The 24,651-nt window shown below is 44.5% G+C and overlaps 1 protein-coding gene and 1 long non-coding RNA gene across 6 annotated transcripts in view; one reads left to right on the top strand and one right to left on the bottom strand.

Moving 5' to 3' along the window:
* Positions 1 to 3,635: 3,635 nt before the first annotated feature.
* Positions 3,636 to 24,651, bottom strand: part of SLC49A3 (solute carrier family 49 member 3) — a 35,607-nt gene continuing 14,591 nt past the window's right edge. The window contains exons 4-12 of one of the 4 annotated variants that reach the window (XR_006281244.1): positions 23,038 to 23,114; positions 22,794 to 22,931; positions 22,408 to 22,524; positions 20,839 to 20,991; positions 17,827 to 17,984; positions 15,244 to 15,356; positions 10,848 to 11,430; positions 8,010 to 8,012; positions 3,636 to 3,646 (exon numbers count right to left, since the gene is read on the bottom strand). Coding sequence is in view for 2 of the 4 variants with exons in the window: in XM_038403803.2 (XP_038259731.1) it covers positions 11,279 to 11,430; positions 15,244 to 15,356; positions 17,827 to 17,984; positions 20,839 to 20,991; positions 22,408 to 22,524; positions 22,794 to 22,931; positions 23,038 to 23,114 (908 nt within the window). In the remaining 2 variants the exon portion in view is untranslated. Of the gene's footprint in view, positions 3,647 to 7,431; positions 11,431 to 15,243; positions 15,357 to 16,359; positions 16,507 to 17,826; positions 17,985 to 20,838; positions 20,992 to 22,407; positions 22,525 to 22,793; positions 22,932 to 23,037; positions 23,115 to 24,651 lie in introns of those variants that run through there. The other 3 variants (XR_006281245.1, XM_038403803.2, XM_043514245.1) reach the window with 3 other exon arrangements.
* Positions 17,148 to 23,018, top strand: LOC119856378. Of its 2 annotated transcripts, none has more exons than XR_005293268.2 (5): positions 17,148 to 17,172; positions 18,405 to 18,536; positions 19,797 to 19,986; positions 21,165 to 21,291; positions 22,432 to 23,018. It is a non-coding gene; the product is annotated as an uncharacterized LOC119856378 (long non-coding RNA). The 2 variants fall into 2 exon arrangements; XR_006281246.1 differs by having other exon boundaries at positions 19,797 to 21,036.

Genomic DNA, 24,651 nt, shown 5'->3' with positions numbered 1-24,651 from the left:
GTAGTGTAAATAAGGAAAACCTTTTTGCAGACTTAAAATGCACTTTCAGGTTAAAATACAAAGAAGTCTGTAGAATGACATTTAAAATGCTAGTTATTCTTGTAATTGTACCATTCCCTAGCATCCATGTCAATGAAATTACTGTATTCTCTTTTAATGCCCCATTAGGGAAGGAGAGGAGATTGTAACATTTTTGCAATACATATTTATATCTAACTGACTGGAAGTTCATTTAAACTTTAAACCATTATAAATTGGCTGCTATTCTATGAATTAGTTTAATAGACTCATTTTTATAATGCATGAGATTCATTTTAAATTTATTTATTATGTTAACAGCTAATTTGACACACAGGATGTGTGATAAGAAGTCCAACTGAAAGGCCTTCGCTTCTTTGACCTCTCTGTGCTTTGGCACTGACCAATGTAAAGGCATTACATGGAATGCAATGGTTTGAACACAACTTATTAAAAATTGTTTCTAAATGTCTGATTAGACCAGCAGTTTCGATGTTTACAGATTGATGACTATTGATTGTATGCACCCTGGTTCGCTTTTGACATAGTGCACTGATTTATATTTTGGAAGTTTTGTTTCTACTTCCCATGCCCATGAGTGGAATCATTGCCTTTTGAGTTTGGGCTCTTAAGTAACCCTTCAGAAATATATAAGCATGGATTTTCACTTTTCTGCTATGAACTGATGGAACCGACTTTGTGCTGATAAAAGTATTAGATTGAACATTTCTTCCTAAAGGACAAGTTTATTTTTGATAATGTATAGGATGGTTTTATAAACAATTAAGTAGTGTTGAAAAAGTTGGGCTGAGCTCTTGAAACAAGTATATTTAAAAATTGATTTAAAAATCTATTTCAAAGCAGATAAGCATTTTTTTTCTTTATAGGGCAGTGAAATGATACTTTCACTACCCTTAGTTCTGTTCTATGTTTAGCTTATCTATTAAAAGAAAACTTATTCTCAGAAGATGTGGCTTAATTTATCTTCAATTTATGCCGTATTGTGCTAATCACCTTGATCTTTTGCGCTTCTCTTGTAGCTATTCACAATATAAACACCTGTTTAAGAGGCTTAACTTTCCATCTATGAATTCCTACAGATGAAAGGACAAAATTGTGACAATTCTGGTTATTACCCTGTCTGCCTAAAGTGAATGTGCCATGAAGCCATCCTTTGCTTCCAAAGGCAGCTGTCGCTTGGGCCAAATGTACACCAGTAAGGGACACAGAATCCTATATTGGGCAAATGCTGCTCTGGCGATTGCTCTCCTCCCTTTATGCTTTTAAATTTGCCAAATAGGGAGTAGCAAGAGGTGCCAAAGAAATTAATGAGTAAGTATTAAAAGTGAGCAAATATAGGTGCTTGGAAAATCTAAACCTAACTCCTTTAAAACAAAATCCTGTGAGGTCTGTGTCATAGAAGTAGTTGGTTCATTTCAGCTTTTCAAAAGTGCTAAGAGAAAATTTTTAATTGGAAATGGCTGAGAGACAAACAATAAGATACCTTGGTGAAGCTGTAGATTGAGATTGGGGGTGGATCTGATATCTTGATATCAAAATCAGAGAAGCACAAATTCTTTGGTTAGCCATAGAAAAGTTTGATTATCCTCCTGTACGAAAAGTTCCATTATGTGGTAAATTATCATTTAGCTGAATAATTGTGTTGTTTTCCATTTCCATGTGGTCCGAGCAGCCGATTTCATTGGACTAGCTCTTTAAATAAGATGAACAAGTTTTTAAAAACAAGGTACTTCATGATGTCTTACGGCATTTGTTGTGAATGTTGTAACATGTTGGGCCACGTGGATTACACTGACAAACTAAGCTAAACTGACCATTCGGCTAGTGTGAAGTGCTTATTCTCTGTGCTTCTGCCTGATAATTCTTAGAAACAATTTGTAGAAAGTGTAGCCATTAATGAGGTTGAATTCTATTTCTGTGTTGTGTTCCTCAAACTAATAAACCATATCACACGTGTTTACTTGTGGTTTGATCTTAAAAAAGGTGGTTTTCATGGTTTAACTAGTTTTTCGTTTTCTGCCTTGCAGACCATTGTGCTGTTAATCTGTCTCTATGAATTAATGTTCCTAAAATGTAGTAACTAAAAAATAAAAAGAGGTGGACTTTTCTTTTATATTTAAACATCAGTTTGTCCTCAGATTATGTTCTTATAATAATTCTGTATATATTTTGCAATATGGTTTTGTGTGTAATTTTGACTGTACATTTTGCACTGATTAAAATTCTGTATTCTAAGTACAATTTGTGAGTACCAGAGATCTATAACTAGAATTTATGTCTTTGACAAATATAATTGGTAACTTCTGTTACAGCCTGGATGTGTCTGTGTGTGGTGGTTAAAAATTTCTTGTTACAAATGGTGAAATGTGTTTCTGCAAAGAGCAAACAAACTTGCTTTGTTTCACTCATTCTCCAGACACTGCTTGATTGAGCATTTTACCATTCAAGTCTCCAAGAATACCTAGTGCTCAACATAACACAAGAATGGCCATAGAGGGTCAGACCAATGGTCCATCTAGCCTAGTGTCCTGTCTACTAACAGTGGCCAGTGCCAGGTGCTTCAGAAGGAATAAACAGAACAGGCAATCATTGAGCGATTCATCCCTGTCGTTCACTCTCAGCTTCTGGCAGTCAGAGGCTAGGGACACCCAGAGGATGGGGTTGCATCCCTGAGCATCTTGGCTAATAGCCATTGATGGACCTGTCCTCCAGGAACTTTCCTAATGTGCCATCATTATGGCTACTGTTTTCTGATGCTGCACTATTGGCTTCTTTCCTGAATTTCTGTGGTGACACCTACATACTGCTGTGGTGGGTGCCATAAAAATAATTGCTCTCTTTCTGTATTGCAGATCATGGTGTTTGATAGTTGATCACCTGAGTATTTAGCTAGTTCCTGATTTTTCTCTGCAAGTTAGACATTGCTATTTTGTTGTCCTACACCATATCTTTTGTGCCAACTTCTTAAAAATGTTTAGCTGCTTTTGTCTTTATTTGTTAGCACACTTGATGGTATTTGCGGGTTTTTTTCACCTTGTATTTTTCGCTTGTGGATAATTCTAACAAGGGTCCAGATTTCCAAAGTTCAGTTCACACAATTGTTTTAGGTATTTACACTCAGCTTGAAAAATCTTGTACAGTATTTTCAAACTCATCTCTTTTGTTGACTCAAGATTAAGTGATTCTTCTCTTTGGAAGGAGTTTTTATATGCATATTGAGGTGTATCCCCAGCTTTGATAAAATTTTTTACATGTAAGATAATGTGTGTCCAGAACCTCATTGAATCTGAATGTCAGTGAGATCGTTGGTGGTTGTAGTAGTTTGTTAATTTTAAAATCTTACACCTTTGACAAATGACTCACGGTGGGAGAACTAAGGTTGGGGGTGGAGGGAGGGAATATCATGACAGCATTAGTGTAGTTGAATATGGCTTTTTTTTTGCCTGTTAATTTATTTGCACAATAAAATATTTATCACCTACAACATATTGATGGACTTTGCTGTCTAGTTTATTTGGCTGTTTAGGATTGCTGCCCTCTTGCCTTCTGACTTAATTAGGGCAATACCCCAATATATAGATCCTTCACACAATTACAGCTTGCAGCTCTTGCGATGCTGCTGCTGTGGATTTTTCAATTTCAAACGTTTCCACGGTTCTACAACCTTTGATTTGGTGACATGTAAATCCTTCATTGCTTTAAAGGTCTTGCACTTCAAAATGACAAAACCTTAAAACCTTGGGTGGACAATATTTTCTGTAGACAATTCCTCATGACAAGGGCCCTACCAAATTCATGGTCCATTTTAGTCAATTTCACAGTCACCGGATTTTAAAAATCGTAAATTTCATTATTTCAGCTATTTAAATCTGAAATTTCATGGTGTTGCAATTGTAGGGGTCCTGATCCAAAAAGGAGTTTGGGAGGAGGGGGTGTTGCAAGGTTGTTGTAGGGGAGATTGCGGTACTGCTATCCTGACTTCTACGCAGCTGGCAGTGGCACTGTCTTCAGAGTTGGGCAGCTGGAGAGCAGTGGCTGCTGGCTGGGAGCCAGCTCTGAAGGCAGAGCCGCCGTCATCAGCAGCGCAGAAGTAAGGATGGCATGGTATGGTATTGCCACCTTACTGCTGCGTTGCTGCCTGCAGAGCTGGGCCCCCAGTCAGCCGTGGCCACTCTCTGGCTGCCCAGCTCTGAAGGCAGCAGCACAGAAGTAAGGGAGGCATGGTATTGTATTGCCACCCTTACTTTTGTGCTGCTGCTGGCGGGGCGCTGCCTTCAGAGCTGGGCACCCAGCCAATCACTGTAGCTCTCTGGCCACCCAGCTCTGAAGGCAGCGCAGAAGTAAGGATGGCAATACCGCAACCTCCCTAAAATAACCTTGTGACCCCTTTTGGGTCAGGACCCCCAATTTGAGAAACACTGGTCTCCCCCTGTGAAATCTGTATAGTATAGAGTAAATGCACAAAAGACCAGATTTCACAGGGGGAGACCAGATTTCATGGTCTGTGATGTGTTTTTCCTGGCTGTGAATTTGGTAGGGCTCTACTCATGACCAAAACCTTCCTTATACCCATTTAGACATACCCAAAGTGTACAGTAGGGGTACCAAAGATCCCTCACCTGGGTGGCTGGGTGGATGGAGGTCAAGTCCACTCAGATCCTCAAAGTGGAAGCTATTGTGAATTAGCCTGTGGGAGGTTTCAGCGACACTGTCGCTCCTATCACAAGCCTGTGTTAGAAAGCAAAACCAGAAAAGGAGTCTGGTCAGATGCCAGTCAAAAAGATTTTGATGCAGCGAAACAGATTTTATCAGAGATTTCAAGAAAATGTTTGAATTGTGTGTTGATGCATCCAGCACAGGTCTCAGAGCCATACTAATGCAGACAAGGGAAGATGACCAAAATCCACCCCATTGTTTATCTGTGCCCAAAACTGTCTCCCTCTGAACAGAACTACTCTGTACTTTAAAAAGAGCACTATGCCATAGTATGGACTGTGAAACAACTCGGACCCTGCCTGTTCAATAAGCAGTTCAGGATATTAATAGACCGCTCTCCATTAGTATGGGTTCATAGAACAAAAGGAACCAACTCCAGATGTCTCTGCTGGAGCATAGCTTTACAGTAGTACGATATGGAGATTGAGGGGTCAGAGAACAAGGTAGCCAATGCCCATGCCCAGAGAAGAGAGGACAGAGGTGAATCTTCTATCATGGCTAGTGGCCACGACTCCAGCATCAACTCACTGGGTAGGTGTGACAGTCAACGTCCACACACCTTGAGGGGTTAACGGGGGGTGTGAATCCCCCAAAATAAGCAACTGAATCAACAAGTTGTAGACAATGTTATTGTGTCTCAAAATATGTCAAATGAGGTCTGTTATGAAAGCTTGTAATGTCCTGAACTTGCTGGTCATTAGGAGATGTGCGTACAGGTTCTGGGTATGCAGGGTTATGTGTGTAGAGCATTGTAATTGTAACTACAGTGCAACTGCAGCATCCCCTCAGAGCAGGGTGGTGAGACAATCAGGCAGGGGTGTTTTCCAAAGCATCTAACGTTGTCCAGCCAGGACATGACAATGTTGGACCATCACAGTTAATGGGCAAACTTCAAACAACTTGAACTGGAAAACAAACCCCCTGTGTGGGAAACACCCTGCTCTGTGCAACCATGAATTGCCAGAGTCTGAGAAAAGGGGGAAAAAACCCTGTTAATGAGGAAGGGATTTGAAGGGTATCCAGAAACTGAGGGTCAGCATCTTAGTGGGGTGCTCTCCGTGAAACACTGGATCCTCTTTAGGGAAATTGGCACACTGGGAGTAACCTGTCCAGAGGCAATAGGTCACTTGTATTAGACGTGGGAATTTAGCTAATGGGGAAAGCCTGAGCTTGTGTCTTTGTTTATTTTCTGTGCACCTCACCTGGGTTTGCTTTTCCTTGTTGTTTCATCTTTGAATAGATTATTTCGTTTTGTTCATTTGCACCTCAAGCAGCTCCTCTGTTGTGCAAACTGTGGAGTCCGTACACCAAAGTGAACTGCTAACCTGGGATGGGTTTCACGTCTTTGGCAGTGACGAACCAGAGGGAAAAGTCATGAGTGTCTGGTAGTGAGGAACATGGGGAGCCGGATTTGGGGGCACTCGGGACTGGAAGGGATTGTTGAGCTCACCCTGCAAGAAGTAACAAGGCTGGTGGAATCCAGGGTGGGACCTCCTGTTTGCAGGGTGGGTACTGGTGTCGGAGCACTGAACCACAGCAGCATGGCTTTAAGACATCCAAGGTTACAAGGCAGATGGTGACAGAATCCCTCACTGGCCAGGGTGATCCCCGAAATGTTATGTTCAGAGCAATAGGTAAGTAGATAACAGTAGTAGTAGTAGTTCTCATTCACTAGGAACTACTACTCATAGAATGCATGAATTGAAGGGAATTGTGCCAGGCTTTGTGTCACAGACTGGGGTGTGGGGAGTCTGGTCTAGTGGTTAGAGCAATGCCAATCCATCCTAGTGGTTGGAGTTGGAATCGAGATCGAAGAGTCAGAGCTGGTGTTAGGAACCCAGAGTCAGAAACGAAGCAGGGCTCAAGAGGACTGAAGCAAGGCTGGGAAGAAGGCAGGGAAAGGATCAATCACAGCATTGGGCAACCACTGGCCAAGTGCTACTGTTGGGCTTAAGAACAGTCGGGGCAATGCTGCTCAACCAATCCAGCAATCTGCCCAATTAGGTCTTTCAGCTGGTTACATAATCTCAGGCCCAGCTGCAGGTCCTCATGCTCAACACTTTGTTTTACAGATAAATGACCACCCTTCAGTAGTTCTTTTAGCAGGGAGTGCTCCCTAGCAATCTGAGGGGCTGATGGCTTAGGTTTGCACTAATGTCCTACTAACAGACCGTTGTGATGCCCAGATAAACGATCACACGACCAACACCATGGCCCTGTCCCACATTTAGAACATTCACACTTACCGTTTAAACAGGCCAAATGCACCCTTGATTGGCTTGGGTCACACTTTCACATTGACTAGTTAAAAAGTGCAAAAGCCTTCTGTCTGCTCTTGCTATTCTTCTATAAAATGCTCTATGGAAATCAAGCTGACGCTTTCTGGCTCAGCCTTATGCAGGCCCACAGGCCACAGTGTGACAGCTGATTCTGGATACACCTGCTTGCACTGCATTTCTCCCCACTGCCACAACCAGTTGAAGTCAGGTGTCTACCTGGGATTAATTTGCCACCAACTGTTCAAGGCATTTGAGAGAGAGAGAGAGCCTGAAATGTATGTTTTTCATACTATACTAATTATATGTCTCTAGTGTAACAGAATTATTCTGATTAGTTCATTTTGTGCACCCTCACATGTATAAAATACATATAAGTGGTGCCACAGTTGTCATTTTTAAAAAGCACCATTTATTAAATTGAACAGTTTGCAGAGATACAAACCAATCGTACCGAGAACATTTTGATCAGGATTGAGAAATGGCTGACACATTTCAGTCATACTTTATTAGGCATTTAGTGCCACCGTTGCAAAGTTGACAAACTAAAGTCTGCTTGTCAGATAACTTCACAGTCTGTTCTTCTGAAGTACTTAAAATGTATCTCCTTGAATCTTAATCTGTTAACAGCTTAAGCCTCTACTTTAGACAATTCCTCCCCTTCATTCTGTGAATTTTAGAGTCTAATGGGAATGTAAGGCTTTGTCTATATTAGCACTTTTGTCAGCAGCATTTTTGTCACTTGGAGGTGTGAAAAAACACCTCCCTGATGGACATAAGTTTCACCAACAAAAGCACTGATGTGGACAGTGGTATTTCGCTGGGAGAGCATCTCCTGCCGACATAGCTACCACTGCTCGTTGGGGGTGGTTTAGTTATGCCAGGGGTCCTGCTGGCATAGAGTGGCTACACAGGAGACCTTACAGCAGCGCCGTTGCAGCCATACAGTTGTGCTGCTGTGAGATCTGTAGTGTAGACAGCCTAATGGGTAGCTGTACAAACTAACAAATGGTGATCAACTAGTAAAAGAGATTGTGAAGGTGACCAGTGCACCTGCTCCTCAACAAGTGTCAGTGTAACCTAAATCCTTGGCTGAATCTCAGGCTTGATCAGTTCACACACTGAACTACAGTAGACTGCCTGAAGTTTGACTCTCACTCACACAGACTATAGCCAACCAGGAAGAAATTCCACTGCAGATGCAGTCAGATTTCTCGTGACAGCACATGCCTTAAAGTCAGGAAGGCAGGAAGAAAGAATGAGTTGCAAATGTGTTTAATCTAGTTTGCAGTGTACCGAGAGCAAAATAATACATGCTTTTGAACAATTAGCTCCCTCCAATAGGAGAAAGAGCTGTATACAATCTGCAGTGCTAAAACTCACTTAATACTAAGTCCTGAAGGACATCAAGTCCCTTTTTTCTGTAAGTGGACTGGAGAGCGAGACAAACTGATCCTAATATTTGCAAGTGTCATTTACAGCACTTTATCCAGTAGCTTTTTACAAGCACCACTCCAGATGGCATGTTAGCACCGAATGGCCATACATGGGAACAAGTATCCAGACTTGGAAAGTTTAACTTCATTTGTAACTCCTTGCCAAAGAATTGCAGTGCAGTGTTGCTGTGGAAGTATCTTGGATACAAACCATTTTGCTTGCAGTTCACTGCAAAGAAGTCGGAATCCATTTTCTGTCCACTGCAGTCATTACAGTCATTTAGTTTATAAATCACAGATGACTCCTGGCCCCTGTGGACCCCTCCCCCTATGTCCTGGCAGCATGGATCCAGCAGTCTCCTGGTTGCTATTGACTGGGTTCCACTTTGACTGCTCCCTTACAGTTAATGAGGACTGTGCCGAGAGTTAATGCTGCTTGAAGCTAATCCTCTGCTCCTGCCCATCATTTCTACACTGATGATCACCTCTCCTGGTTGTAGGGAGAGTGAGGCAGGGTCTTAAAGGCAGCAGGCCTCCTTTCTATGCAGGCTGCAGGTACGAGAACATCTGTGCATGGCTCTTGGGAGACAACCCAAACGTCACTTTAAGATACCCCTGCTGCCTCCTAGAAGGAATCTGAAATGGTCCTGCCTCCATTCTAATGTGTGTTTGTGTTACAGCCAACACACCACGTGGCTTGTTCCCAAGAGACTGCAATTTTATAGCAAGGGAAAGTTTCCCCAACCACGTCTTGGCCGTTTCCAATGTGCAAATAGTGCCTGGGTCACAGAGAGCTACAATGCAGAGATGGCAGGGGGCAGGGATGGAGTCATTAGCATCCCTTGGACAAAAATTTGTAGCCTCTGTAGAACTGGTCAGGAATTGTCTGCCAGCACAGGGTTGCATTGGAAAATGCTGATCTGTCTAACCCAAAATGTTTCACAGGCATGGGGCAGGTTCAGTTAACGTTCATCAAACCACAGATGGCAGTTTGGAACAAAACCTCCCTGGTTCCCTGCCAGCTCACCTGGCAAGCTGCTGGACACCCCAGGCTTCCAGGGTCTGCGGCTCCAAGGCTGCACCAGAGTTGGGGACTGTAGGGCCTCCAAACTCCCCACTGCAGGGCTGGGAGCTTGGTGGCCCTGAGAGCCATGCCTGAGCTTGGGCTTGCAAGGCTTCCAAGCTTTCTCCCTGGAGCTGGGAGCCTAGAATTCCTGGGGTTGTCCCAGAAGTGCAGCCCCTTCAAAGCCAGGCAGCTGCTGAGTAAAACGGACATGATTTTGCAGCTGCTGGTTGGTGGTGGGCAGCAGCAAAACTGATGTGAATTGTGTTAATTTCACTCTGCAGCTGACCGGGTCTGGGGAGATATTTCCTCTTGGAAACACCACCTGTCCATAGTTCCAAAACAAAGATTCCTAGGAATTTCCTCTTCCCTGGAAAGTCTGAAAAAATTGTTTTGTTTCAAATTGGACCAAGTCCTGTGCTGGAAATGTCAATTTCCCATGGGTCGCGTTTAGTCTTTGGGCCTCAATCTTTTCTGGCAGCACCTGCAGGTCTGTTACAGCCCCCTGCACTCACCCAGGACACCGTGCATTAGTCTAGGCTCCCAAGGGGTGAATCGCCCCTGTGTTACCATTACTGGCCTCCAGCAGGTTCCCATTGATGGTTGGCCTTTGCCCCTACTTGGGGTTCTTAGGGGTGTCATGGACAGTATCTGCTGTGGGAAGGAGCTAAATCATCATTTTCCTGCCATGTCCAACAGTGCTAGTGCATCATGTTTAACTTCACCATCTCCTGGGCAGGGAGCACAGGCCTGCTCCAGGGTCAGGGTGTTCAGAGGGCAGCAGGTGCCTTTGCTTGTTAATTTGTAACTATTAGAAATGGGTCAAGGGTTTGTGTTAAGGCAGAAGCAGCAACAGGCTAGAAATGAATTCTGCACCACTGACTGTATGAGTGGGTGAGTGGGTGGAGGGAGGGTGGTATAAAACCATGTCTCGTAACATGTGCTGGCTCTTAATCTCTCCTTCTCGGGGAGTGGGGAGGGTGTCAATTCTCCTTTACATTTGGTGTTTTTAAATATCAGGGCTGTCCCTTGCATGTCTACTGGTAAAGATGCTGCAGGTGATTTTAGAAGCATGTGCTGTGCCCAGCATGGGAGCTTACAGAACATTGAACAAACCAGCAGCAGGCAAAGATAAAACCCACCTGCCCAGTTTTTACCACCCCCATCCCTTGATGAAAGGTCACCCCAAGCCATCAGAATTGTCATACTGATCAGAACCATGGTCCTATGAGGCCAGTGTTCTGTCTCTAGCAGTGGCCAGCAGCAGATACCTCAGAGAAAGATGCAGGGGTAGGTACAGACAAACTGCCCCCCCACTCCCCAATTCTCTAACCCCAACCTCTAGTATTTAAACAATGGCCTTAACTCCTGAAACGTCAGGTTCATCTCCCTTGCAATACTTCAGAATTACTGTTGCAACTGAATATTCTTTTCTCTGTAGAGGTCCAATCCATTTTTGGTTCTTTTAATCACTTTAGCAAGATCCAAATAGCACAAATCCCCCTCCCTTTCATTTTGTCCTAAAAGTCCAGCTCGGGCTCTGGTGGAGAACCAGAGGGACAGAAAACATTTCAGCTCCTCTGTCATCAAACTTGGAGTAGCATTTGTATTGTCGTAGCACCTATAAGATCCATACCAGGCTCGGGGCCCCAGTGTGCCAGCTGAATGCACAGGTGTGACTGGCCCTTTCCCACAGAGATTAGTCCGTTTTTCCCAGCATGCTAGTGTACAGTTGTAAATAAGACATTTTAGGCTTCAGGAGCTGTTGCTTCTATTCCAATTTTGTTGACTGAGGTGTCATTCGATGCTTCGGCGTGGAGTCTCTTGTAGTCGGAGTGAAAGAAGATAACATAGAAGCAGGCTACAACACTGCATGCTCCAGCCATCACCAGCGTGGAAACTGTATACAAAGAAATAACCACGTTAGAAAGTAAACGCCCACTTCAAACTCTTTCTGCTCTAGATCTAAGTGGTGGTTTTCCAGAAGAGATGCAGAATCAAGTCCTCAACTACGTCATCTAAAATCCTATGATGCTAACAGTATAGGAATGTGAAGTCTCACGTCCTGCTCAAATTTACAGGTAGGTAAGACTCTCCCTCCCATTTTCAGAAAGTCTTCACCTCCTCTGTCAACACTGTTGGTATGGTAAGGCTTGTGCCTTCCACCCCAGAGATGGCTGCATTGTAGTAGTGGGTGAGTCGTCCATACACACACACAACACAGCGCTTTGGGACTCTTCTGGATGTTGGCATATAATACACCATATTAAGGTGCTCTCCCTTCTAATTTGGACCTTCATAATTACACCTCCCACCTATAGGTTCTGTAGCTATGTGAGAGCCTTCCAATATAACTGCCTTTCCACAAGGTGCGCACAGCACATTTTACAATGGGGAAAAGCCTGGAAAATATTCAGAATGCAATAGCCACATTTCAGATGAGTTTAAAACCTCTGACTGGATCCTAAACAACTCCCTGTTCTTATAACCATTTTTTAAAGGTAATTCCCTAGTTTATTTTTAAGAAGTAAAACATTCTATGCTGTGTGTAATATCCCTATCATGATGGTAATTAACCATTGGAACACCTTTCTCCAAAGCCTCACCGTTTCATTTGTGAAATCTGGCAATATCCAATGCTGAATTCCCTTCCATTTGGAAACGCAGAACTTTTAAGGCGGGGTGTTAAGATGTGGACATAGCATATGCCTCCATCATCTCAAGCCTTGCTCTGGAAGCATCACATGGGAAAGGTGCTAGTCATCTCCAGTAGTGTATGGGGAGGGGCGGCGAACAACCAGGCTGGGACATGATTCTTCCAACCACCACCAGGATCCAGCCCTTGCTGCCAGTAACCCCACTTCCTCTCTCCCTAGGATAACTGCTTTCTTCTGTTACCTGCTAATGCAATACATTCAGTAGTTCCAGTAACAGAATTTGTGTTGAAGATTCCAGGGTCCAACCCTGCTCACAGATTCAAGAGACCCCTGCGATTGGCTAGTCTGACTTCCTGCTGCCATAGAACTTCCACAAAATAATGAAGCTACTCGAGCAGAGCTTTTAGAAAAATATTCCATCTTGATTTAAGAATTGTCAGTGAGGGAGAATCCACCATGACCCTCAGTAAGTTATTCCAGTGGTTAATTACCCTGCTGATGGGGATGTTAGTGTGTGTTACAATCATGACTGGTGTGGAGAAAGTAAATAAGGAAGTGTTATTTACTCATAACACAAGAACTAGGGGTCACCCAATGAAATTAATAGGCAGCAGGTTTAAGACAAAAAGGAAGTATTTTTTCACACAATGCACAGTCAACCTGTGGAACTCCTTGCCAGAGGATGTTGTGAAAGCCAAGACTATAACAGGGTTAAAAAAAGAACTAGATAAATTCATGGAGGATACATCCATCAATGGCTATTAGCCAGGATGGGCAGGGATGCAAAACTGCTGCACATCATAGAATATTTTTAAAAAGTAAACAAACTAGGAAATTACATTAGAAAAACTGTTATAAGAACAAGGAGTTGATTAGGGTGCAGTTAAAGCACTCAAAAATTAGGAAATGCCAGAATCAAGGTTGCCTGTGCAACCTTAATTCTGCCTCTTGTGTGTATGCATTACGATAGTCTAATTACATGATCACACTTTTTCCTACAGGACCCCTGCCTCATTCATGCACAGGATTGATACCCAATGGGCAGAATTAAGGTTACATGGGCAACTAAATCTAGCATTCCTCACCTTTGGCCTGCTTGACTTTGCAACCCAAGCAACACACTTTTAATGTAGTTTTTTCTATAACACGAAAGGACAGTTTGCTGGCATATACAGGCCAACTATGCTTTCAACTAAATGCACTTTGTAGCTGACAGCCGTATGCCCAACTTGCACCTAAGGAAGGTGATTCTGCGATGGAAGAGCAAAATCTATTAGCCAGTCAGCTGCCGTGGGCTGTACATTTTGAGGAAGACTAGAGCTAGCTTGTGGCCTGGCATACCGGTGAAAAATTAAAGTAATTCCAAAGGGGTTCATCTGTTTGTACAGCAATGTATTAGAGAGCAGAGGAGCACAATGCAAGGAATGAAAAATATCCAGGGCACAGCCAGGGGGCACTCTGGAATGGTTCCTACCTCCATCAAAGCCAAACCAGTTTTCATTGAGACATAACTGCCCACTATGCTGAATGTAGCATAAGTGTAAAGGAATGATATGTGTGTGTGTGTCTCTAATGTTGTAGAAAAACTGTATCTTGCCATAGAAAAACCTGGGTATATGCATTGTTTCTAATTACATGATCACAAGAGGCATATCTAAGGGTGCACATGCAATCATCTCTTTGGGATCTCCTGACCAGCTCGGCCCCCACCCCCCAAAATTACCATTAAACATTCCATCTAAAATTGATTGGCCCTGGAAACAAAATGACCATAGGAGACTGCCACAGTGAGAAAATACTTCCCTGCTTTTTCTGCAGCTCCTCCCACCTCTATAAAAGCTCTAGGTTGGGCTCAAGCGTTATCAGCATGAAATCTACCTCTACACTAACATGTATGGACTGATTCATTGCAGGGCAGAGATGGAACAGCAACAATTCTTTTACTGGGAGCCTTAGATTTTTCAGGAGAGCCCAGCAGATTTGAGGAGACGCCCTTCACTTGTGAACAAAAGACCTGGATGATTTTGTTGTCTGCTCTGGTGTTAATGCTTGTTTGTGTCATTGCTGTAGGACTGCTGGCAGGTCCAGTGTCTGCTACAGGTTTTCCTCCTGCTGCCTGTCTTCTTCTAGCTGGTGAGGGACACTAGGCCTACATGCATTTCTTTAGGAAGTTCAGGCATGATAAGCCATGCAGCTGCAGCACTGTGGGACGTGGAGTTTATCTATCGTAGTAGATTATGAAGACTGAGTTAGTGACACATTGGGAACAGCATCAGCTAAAGGGGTTGCCAGGGCTAAAGTTTCATAGAGCCAGGCTCCCTAAGTGGCTCTGCAGCTCCTAATCGAGCTTGCGCCCCATTGCAGCACGGCAAACTGCACCGCCATAGCTCTTCTTCCCAGGAAGCTCCCTCAGCTACTGTTGCTAATAGTGGGTCAGCTAGCCTCTGCTCTGGCTGCCCCTGCCTCATGGCCAGCCCATCTCGTCCCCTTGCCACCTCCATCCTCACTCCACTGTTCCAGCTCCCCTGCTCCCCCACCCCCAGAATTGTCTCCATTGCTGTACCATGTTACTGCTGTGTCATGCTCCCCGGTTTTGTAGTGTCTGGTCTTGCTGCTTTAAGTTGTGCAATTGAGGAGTTCTGCTGGAGATCTCGTGAGACATGCGGTGTTTGGAGACATGCATGCACTGCAAGTCAGTTATATGAAGCTCCAAAAAGAGATCAGGTTTCTCCAGGGTGGGAGGAAGGGAACCTTTTAAATTGGATTGTTTAGCAGCATTATTGACATCCGACGTGGCTTTTCATTCCACCCTCCCACCCGGAAAGTGCTGTCATAGCAATGACAGCAGGGAAAGCACCAGCAAGTGGGGTGTGAGGAATAGCTGCTGGCTCCCAGTCGGCCAGCCTGGCATCAGCCCAAGGGATGGTAATGAAGCATATTCCACCAGGAATCCATTCCGTGGCACAGTAAAGAACTCTGGTCATAGACTGCCTGGGATCGGGTAGGACACCCCTCAGTTACACACATCAATGCGTTTTAAACAAGGGGGCACTTACCTGTCCAGTCTAACGCTCCACCTTCCTCAATGTCGCAGGTAGAGAATGGAGCTGCGGAAATCTGCACCGTGAGGGCTTGCACTAGAAGCATTAAGATCACTCCTTGGATCTGACTGCACAGAGAGAAACCATCATTGAGCTAATCTCCTAGTCCTGATTTATCAGTCCCATAGCCAAAGCAGGGCCACCCCTCAGGCAGATGGAGTCTCCCCTTGCACAGCTAGCTTCTCATCTGTAAGCGGGGATGGGGACAGTTATGATTAATTCTCCAAGGGCCTTTTATCCCCTTGTCTTGTATGATGTAGATACACTACCCAAAGGCAGTTACTAGGTTAAGCCTTTATCCCGTGTGTAGACGAGAATACAATTAACAAACATCAAGTAATGTAGAACTTTTGAAAATTTTATACACAGATGTACAATAGGCAGAGACCATGAGCACTTAACCAAGCACACAAACCTAAGTGAAGGGCAGTGTTTCTAGTGTGTGGAGGATTGCATCCCAGAGATATGCATTAGAGTATGAATAACAGGATGCTACGGCTGCCACCACACCACCTGTCAAACCACACCCTTTTGGACTGTTAAAAGTGATTGCTTGGCCAGTGGTAGAGGCTTAAAATTCTCTTCCTCACTGCTCCACTGAGCAGAAGAAAAACTTGCTCCCACCCTGTTTATCTTGGAGTGTGGCCATAACAAGCCACACGACCAATCAAACAGAGAAGCCAATTGTGAAAAGGTCTGGTAATCCCTGCTTTAGACTCAGGAGGGTGCCCTGTGTTTGTTTTCCTGAATCTTTCTCCTGGCCTGTGGGCAAGTGCACCCCTGGTTAGAGCCCAGAGCAGTAACGTCAGAATCTCCATTGTAAATTCAACACTACTGCATCCCATTAAAGGAGAACCTATCTCTAAAGCACGTTGCCCAAGACACAGCCAGGCGACTGTAGAAGGAAATGTTCTAATCCCATTAGCTGATTAAACAGGTATCTAAGCCAGTGGAAGACCAAGTGTGATTGACCCGTGATGGATGCCACCATACTTCTGCCTGTCCCAGAGGAGCATTTTGACCAAATCTGGGCCGGTAGGAGAGCAATATGCAACATCCTCTATGCTTCACCTTGAAGTTCTCCCCACTACTCAGGGACCAACTGTTCTTTTTTGCTGGGGACATAGGTTTTCAAAGCTCCATAGATTTCAAGACCAGAAGTGGTTGTCTAGTCTGATCTCCTGCATGACAGGCAAGGGAACTTCCCTAAAATAATTCCTAGAACAGATTTTTTAGAAGAATATACAATCCTGATTTTAAAAGGGTTGGTGAAGGAGACTCTACCATGACCTTTGGTAAATTCAGAGGTGAAAGTAAGCCGGTATGGTCCTGTAAGGCACACCGGCAAGAGCCGGTGCAATGTGCCGGACTAGACCAGCTTCCCCAGGCTGGTGATTTAAAGGGCCCGGGGCTCCCTGCAGCAGCCGGAGCCCCACACCATTTACATCGCTGCTCGAGCCCTGCTGCCAGAGCCCTGGGGTAGCAGTGGCAGGGCTCCGGCAGTGATTTAAAGGGGCCCGGGCTCCAGCTGCTGCTACCGCAGTGGACCCCCAGACCCTTTAAATATCCGCCTGAGCCCTGGGGTAGCAGTGGCAGCCGGGAGCCCCTGGGGCTCTGTCGGCGATTTAAAGGGCCCAGGGCTCTGCTGCGGTAGTGGTGGCCAGAGCCCTGGGCCCTTTAAATCGCCCCTGAGGCCTGGGGACTCCCAGCTGCCTCTGCAGCTGGTAGCTCCGGGGGTGATTTAAAGGGCCCAGGGATCACAGCCATGGCTACCACAGGTGGAGCCCTGGGGCCTTTAAATCTTGATTTAAAGGCCCTGGGTATTTAAAGACCCCGCCTCTTCTGGTTGAGGCCACAACCCCTGCTCAGGACTCCAGCATACCAGTAAGTCCTTTAAGTTACTTTCACCCCTGAGTAAATTGTTCCAAACTGTTACAAATGTATGACATATTTCCACTCTGAATTTGTCTAGCTTCAACTTCCAGTTATTGGGGTGTGTTAGACCTTCCTCTGCTAGGCTGAGATAGGTATATCATGACCCAGTGGCTGGAAACTGAAGCATTGGGCAGCATGGTCTCAACAGGTTTCAAAGCTAGCTGTTAAGAGAAGCTGTTTCCCAACTTTACACAGAGCAGGACTGATCCTGAGTTCCCATTGGACTTTCTCTTGGTCCCCTCCCATACACCAATCCCACAACTCTCTTTACATCTAGCTAGTTTTCTTTTGCAGCGACTCAGTTTCATGTTGCCGGAGGGAGCTATTCAAAGATCACTGCCAGTTGCAGTGAATCAGCTGTACAGCATCAATCAGCATTCTCAGAGCAGCTGGGATCCTTTTACCTTCCACCTCAGACCACATACTGATAGCTGACTGCTACCAGCAATGCTACCAGTATTGACTTCACTCATTGTCAAAGGTAATGGAGGTGGAAGAAACTGGTAATGTGACTAGAACATAGCACTCTGCTGTTCTTTATCTGCAAGACACTTCTGTTGATGGCTGAACTACATTCCTGTTGAGTCTGACTTGGTGACTTACCTTGAAACAAAAATGAGGCCTGTAGACGTTCCCTCTCCCACTGGGTAGGAGCATTCTACCGCTAGCTCCATAGCAATGGGGTAGATAGAAAAGCCAAAGAACCCAAACAATGAGCTGATCAGAGCCAGTGGAATGGCCTGATTCCTGAACTGAGACATCTGCAATGAGAGAGAGTGCCAAGGCGTTACATCAGCACAGCTGAATGGCAAGTCTGCAGGGTGCTTCGAGTCAACATCAGGCAGTCACCCAATATGAAGTCCATGGTATTTACCATTTCTGTTGGCGGCCTCCCCACCTTCCCTAAAGCTCTCAAATGTGACCTATTTGCATGGAACTGTGTGTTAGGGTATGGAGACATTCGTTTTCTTGTGTGCTTGGACCCCGTAGCTCCTACTGACTTCAATGGAGCTGGGGCAGTATGTGTGTGGGGGAAAGGGGGGAATTAGCACTTTGGAAACTCAGGCTTTTGTTTCGTGCAGGGGCAATGGCCCAGTGGGGGCTCAGTTTGGCCTCCAGAGAGATGAGAGCTCAGAAAACTCCCAGTGTTTAAGTTCAGTTTCTTTCTGTCTGTGTCCCAGGGGCATTTGAAAAACCCCAAACCAATTGCATCGACTGCTCTGATGAATTCAGCGTGGACCAAGCTCACCCCAGCTCAGAGCTTGTGGTAAAAAGCAGAGCCCAGTCCAGCCACTGTAAAAAGAGCTAAATTGGTAAGTCAGGTGGTTCCAGGGGAGAGGGCCTTCTCTCTCCTCTGCACAGTTGGTCCTGACACATCTCATTTCTTTCCAGACGCTACTTAAGACAGTGCTGTGCAGAGAGTTGTGAGGCAGAGAAAGACACTAGGTGGGCTCTTTGGCATGTCTGTAGCCAGAATGCTCCAAACACATGGCCTATCCCGCCCAGACATGCTGATTTACAAGCACTGGGTAGACAGGGACCTGCCAAGACTCTGTGCACCTGCAATATCCATGTTCAAAACTGTCAAAGTACCCAGTGGATTTGGATGGTAATATTTTAACAGAGGTATTTGTGTTGTCACAGCATCTAGGAACCCCAGCCTTGGGCAAGAGCCCCATTAGGCAAGGTGCTGTACAAACACGTGGCAAAAAGACCTAACTCTCCTCTAAGTAGCTTAAGTAGTTCATCCTCCCCGATATTTTAGTACAATATTAGGAAGTGGTTTTTTGTTTCTTCTGGATCAGCCTCACTTCCGTTCTGTATCTATGTAGTAGAACCCCTTGGGAATGGAGGTTATTCGTAACACTGAAATGTTAATAACTCTGAACAAAACCTTATGGCTGTTCTTTCAAAAGTTTACAACTGAACCGTGACTCAACACAGTTCTGAAACTTTACTATGCAGAAAAAAATGCTACTTTCCCTTTGTTTTTTTTAGTAGTTTACGTTTAACACAATACTGTATCTGCCATTTCGTTTTGGTCTCTGCTGCTGCCTGATTGTGTGCTTCTGGTTCCAAACGAGGTGTGGGGTTGACCGGTCAGTGTGTAACTCTGCAGTTCGTTTCAGAGTAGCAGCCGTGTTAGTCTGTATTCGCAAAAAGAAAAGGAGTACTTGTGGCACCTTAGAGACTAACAAATTTATTTGAGCATAAGCTTTCGTGAGCTACAGCTCACTTCATCGGATGCATTTGGTGGAAAAAACAGAGGAGATATTTATATACACACACACAGAGAACATGAAACAATGGGTTTTATCATACACACTGTAAGGAGAGTGATCACTTAAGATAAGCCATCACCAGCAGCGGGGGGGGGGGAGGAAAACCTTTGTTTCATTGTTTCATGTTCTCTCTGTGTGTGTGTGTGTGTGTGTGTGTGTGTGTATATAAATCTCCCCTCTGTATTTTCCACCAAATGCATCCGATGAAGTGAGCTGTAGCTCACGAAAGCTTATGCTCTAATAAATTTGTTAGTCTCTAAGGTGCCACAAGTACTCCTTTTCTTTCTGCAGTTCGTAACTCTGAGGTTCTACTGCCTGAGTGAAGATGGATGCTGTGTTCATCACCCCCTCAGGGAAGGAGGGATTTGCCTGTGGAGAAGGCATGAACTGAGAGATCTGGGGTCTAATGAAGCTTGGCCACAGACATCTTGTACGACGTCAGGGGAGTCACTGTGCCTCTCTTTACAGTGGGGTTATAAAGGTACTCGACTCACAGGGCTATTGTGAGGCATATTTCAGTCATGTTTGTGGAGTGTGTTGAGATTTTAGAGACATACGAGGCTATGGATCTAGTGCTCTAGTATCAGTCCATTGAGGAACTAAGAGCCTGCCACCTGCTGTACCCACAAAAATGGCCATGTCTACTTTACAGTCCTGTGCTCAATTCCCCTTGGAGCAATCCCACATTTAGGAGGGCTTTGCTGTCTCTGGCAAACATTTCCATCATCTTTGAATCTATGGTCTTGTGCGCTACCTGGGATAAAAGCCATTAAGACTCATGCGTCAGGGCCTAAACTGATCTCTAGCTGAGTTCAGGAGATGACTTCCCCTAACCCTGGTCTCTGTGGGATAGGCTGCCCAGTTAGATGCATTACACGGAGTTCCCTGCCTTCCTTGGTCATCTAGTATTGGCCACTGTCATAGCCAGCAGGCAGGATTAGGTGTTTAATGATACTTAGCAATTCAAATGCTTTATGCTCACAAGGCACTGCCCCAATGTTAATTAATGCTCACAACGTTCCTGGGAATTAAATAAATTAACCCCAGTGCTCCAGATTGAAGAATACGAGGCAACAGTACCAAGGTTGCGCACTCAGTTAGTGGCAGATTCTGGAAATGGTGTTCATTGAACTGCCCCAATCTGCGGGGAACAATCCCCCAAGTTATATTGTAACAAAGAACCCTATTCCTAATAAACAGCATCATCGTCAGTGAAAGTGACCTAGTAGCGGATTGAAGTCAATGGGAGTTACTGAATGTTTTATCAGACAGCTGCAGAAATGGGCTTTAACTACATCTTCGCAGACAAGAGGAAGTGTGACGCAGAACTTACTACTGCAAATGCGATGCTGGCTAGCGCAGCCAGGCAGAAACAGACCTTGGTGGATTCTATAAATTTTCTGGTCTTGTCGACGTACAGTCCCAGAAGGAAGGCACCAAGTAACCCAAACACAGTGAACAATGCACCATTCAGGCCTGCAAAGAACTATAGGGGAATAGAAATGAGTGTCTGAGCAACTAGTATTAGGAGGTGAGAGTTAGTTACGTTACTGATATTTAACCACATGGACAGGTTTATGAACACTAGGCTGTGGGCCACCAGAGTCTATTTAACATGCTTTTCCATTGTATCCATACCAATATTCAAAACCCCCCCAGGACACGCATCTAGAATAGCAAGCAACTGGCCCAGGTGGTGACAATCCCAAAAGGAGTCCGGAGGAAGTGCTCAGATCCTGTAGAGATGGGAGTGGAGTAAGACCATACGTGGATAAAAGCAGACTGGGTAAGTGCATCTAGGCTGGTCATTTTAACGTGATATACATAGAACGGTGGAGCTTGATTTCCCCCAGAGAAACAACTGTTACTCTTAAGCATGTACCACTGCTTTCTAAGTGAATGTGATAGGAGCTTCTTTAAGTGGTGGTTGTGTACCTCAAAAGGTAAAAACCCATTTTCGATATTACTCTGTTTTTACTAGACAGCGACTTGAAGGGCAATGTTTCATGAATAAAGAGGAACAGAGAACCACGTAAAGTGGTACCCATGTGTGGGTGTTGTGCTCCTCAACCTTATCTCCCTTCTGAGTTTCGTCATCTCATTCGTCCTGTGCTTTGTTGTGATTTGCCTAGCTATGCAGAACACCATTGTTTATTCTCCATCTGGCCTCCTTAGCCAGCAGGGCCCAGTATGGCCTTCCATGCACAGCCTTCTGAACTTCCCTTTGAACATGCCTGGACTTGAGGGAGAAGAACTCATAGCTCACTCCTCTTCCCATTGTCCTGGGATCACCTACTGCAATGGAGGGAGCACTTATGAGTTTTGCTGTGACCATGCTGGATTGGAGACTGCATGCCGCACAAACTGAGGTGCTGGAGACAAATACAAGGCTGAGCCACAAGAGAGGGCTTTGGGGGAGATGTTTATTGGAGGGTATAAATGTAGCCGAGAGGTGACCACTTCTGCTCATGTGCATTTGGCTAAGGACGCATGCGGCAATGAAATAACCCAGTCCACCTTGCTTTGAGTTTCCAGTTCCCCCTCACCTCTGTCTGAGCCTTTGCCCCATATTTGTACATTAGGAGAGAATCATAAGGGGCTGCATTTAACCTCTCTACAATCAATTAAAAGCCTTTATTTTACAAAGTAAAATCCAGCAAGAGAAGAGTTTCATTCACAAGTGGTGAGCCAGCCAAGGATACGAATTAAACATCAGATAACGTATTGTATTGAAAGACTGATGATGTACCAGACTAGTATGCTAGTTAGCGTATCGCAGACACTGATAAGCTAGTTTAGACAAGTGCACCACATCAAGTGGCTTCATCTTGTTTTGATCACTAATTAGTGGAGGTTCATTTCAACCGTATAACAAATAATGCGTAAGATGCAAGGGCCTTACATTTGAATATCCCTTTACACACAGGATCTGTTCCAGAAGAGTCGAAAAGCAGGTGAACATCCCAATCCCTGCTCCAAAACAGACCATCAGGATGATGTATGGTTTATTTCTCAGAAGCTGCAAAGTTCAGAATGTAGGTTTAAAAAAATAGGTTCCAGTTACTTGGGCAACAAATCTCAGCACCCGCCCACCTGCTGGCTTGCTCACAACAACAGGATCGCTGAGGGTGACAATGACACCATGGAAGCCAGGCAGCATGTACACTTGCTCCTGCCTCAGCATAGAGGGCTGGACATGGTGACCTCTCAAGGTCACATCCTGCCCTACAGTTCTAGAATGCTATGTTTGATTCCGGGGTTTACTTCTCTGCACCGCATGACGCTTACCATTTTCAAGCCTGTGAGAAATGGCTGCGAGGTGGAATAAGTGGCGCTTGCTGATGGTGGAGTTGGAGGGACCTTGTCGTGAACACCAGCCATGGCGAGGATGCAGGCTGTAACTGCAGGGATGGCGTACAGTCCAAGCTAGGAAACCCAAAGCAAAGACACATAACCAGGTTGCCTGACTCCAATGCTACTGAATATATAAACCAAAATGACACTGCATACTAATTAATCAGCTTTTGCTTACCATCAGTGGTATATCTTTTTCTTCAGACACAAGTGCAGGGGACAGCAAGTTAGCAATAAGAATTCCCAAGGGATTAGCTAGATTGAAATAAAAGACTATGTTTTTCTATATAAATTGAGAGAATGTTCCACATTTATCAAAATGTCATGAGACATCCATTTCACAGCATCCTCAGCTTAAATGAAGCCATGGCTGGGTGGGGGAGGAACAGAGGAGATCAGTAACAAGACATCTGTAAGGTTACATTTGGAGGGTAAAACTCGAAAAAATACTTAAGTGTCTTAGCCTTTTCTGGAAATTTTACCTGGAATTCAACTAGGGACATAATGACCCAGGAGATCCTGCCTACTCTTAAGTCCAGTCCCCTGTTACTGCAGGCAATTCTGTCCTATCATCCTGTTCATAAACTTGTCAAGCTTTCCCTCTTCAAGCTAGTTGGGATGTTTGGCCTTGCAGAACCTCACTCCTCTGATGGTTAGAAGCCTCCTTCTAATTTCCAGCCTAAAGGTATTCCCGGCCTCCATTTGTTCTTGTGTCACCTTAACTTTTTGATGTAATTGTTCCCCCTAACATGGTAAAAACACATCCATCTTGGTCTTTGAATAATTCTTCATCCCTTCTCACCAAGTTGCTCTGGTAAATGGCTTACGGGAGGAACAAAAATGAAGCTGGAACAACTCCGGTTGACAGTCCAAATGCTATCCACCTGCAGTGATAGTACAGGCCCATATGCTATGCAGCGCAGACTCACATTTCCTTTGTCAAGTAAAATACAACATACCTCTGTACTAGCTGACCCACTTTCAAACATACCGGTATATTACAACATTATGTCTCCGCAGTCATTGCCACTAACCGAACATCTAATAGTACTTTACACCGCTTGCACTTTCACCTCACAGTTGTAATACAATTATCCAACTACACAGCTAGCAGATTTAAGAACCAGATCTGAGAGGGGTTTTCATTGCAAACTTGAACAATTTATAGACTTCTATAAGCACCTTGCAGCTCAGCCAGACAATCCAGGCTACCTCCGATGCCGTTTCAATTTTTTCCATGACTACAGTGGATTCTGTTTAGACTGGTTAATTAGGGCCAGTGGGGAGCCAACAGAAATAGCAGGTGTTGGGCAAGCTATCGTATTCTGGTGTGCTTGCATGGTACACTTACTATTCTCATACTTATCGGTAATGAACAATACCTAGATCTGACAGCTCAATACACGCGTGATTTTTTTTTTTAAACAGAAAAACAACCATTTATTTTTCAAGCCATCACAAAGGAACTTTCCAAGTGACATCCCATTAAAAATAACAGGAACTCATCACATACTACACAGAGTATATCCCACATTTTAAAGATGTTCAAAGATTTTAAGGAATGTTGACATTTATCAGCTAGGTAGTCAATATTCATTGTAGTACGTACCTTTCCAGTGCATGTTTATTCAAAAGGAGAATAGCAGGGATGCTTTTGATTTTTAAGGATTTTAACTAGCTGTTGCATGCAACTGAGAGAGCTGTCAGTAGCAATACTATGGCAGGAGAGAAGTAAGCTCTGCAAATGGCAAAAACCCACAGCTAAGGATGGTTTCTAGGTGCAATGTTTTAT

Source organism: Dermochelys coriacea, chromosome 5 (genome assembly GCF_009764565.3).
Source record: "Dermochelys coriacea isolate rDerCor1 chromosome 5, rDerCor1.pri.v4, whole genome shotgun sequence".
Classification (NCBI taxonomy): Eukaryota; Metazoa; Chordata; order Testudines; family Dermochelyidae; genus Dermochelys; species Dermochelys coriacea.
Note: the sequence above shows the minus strand (reverse complement) of the source record. Positions and strands in the feature narration are given on the sequence as shown.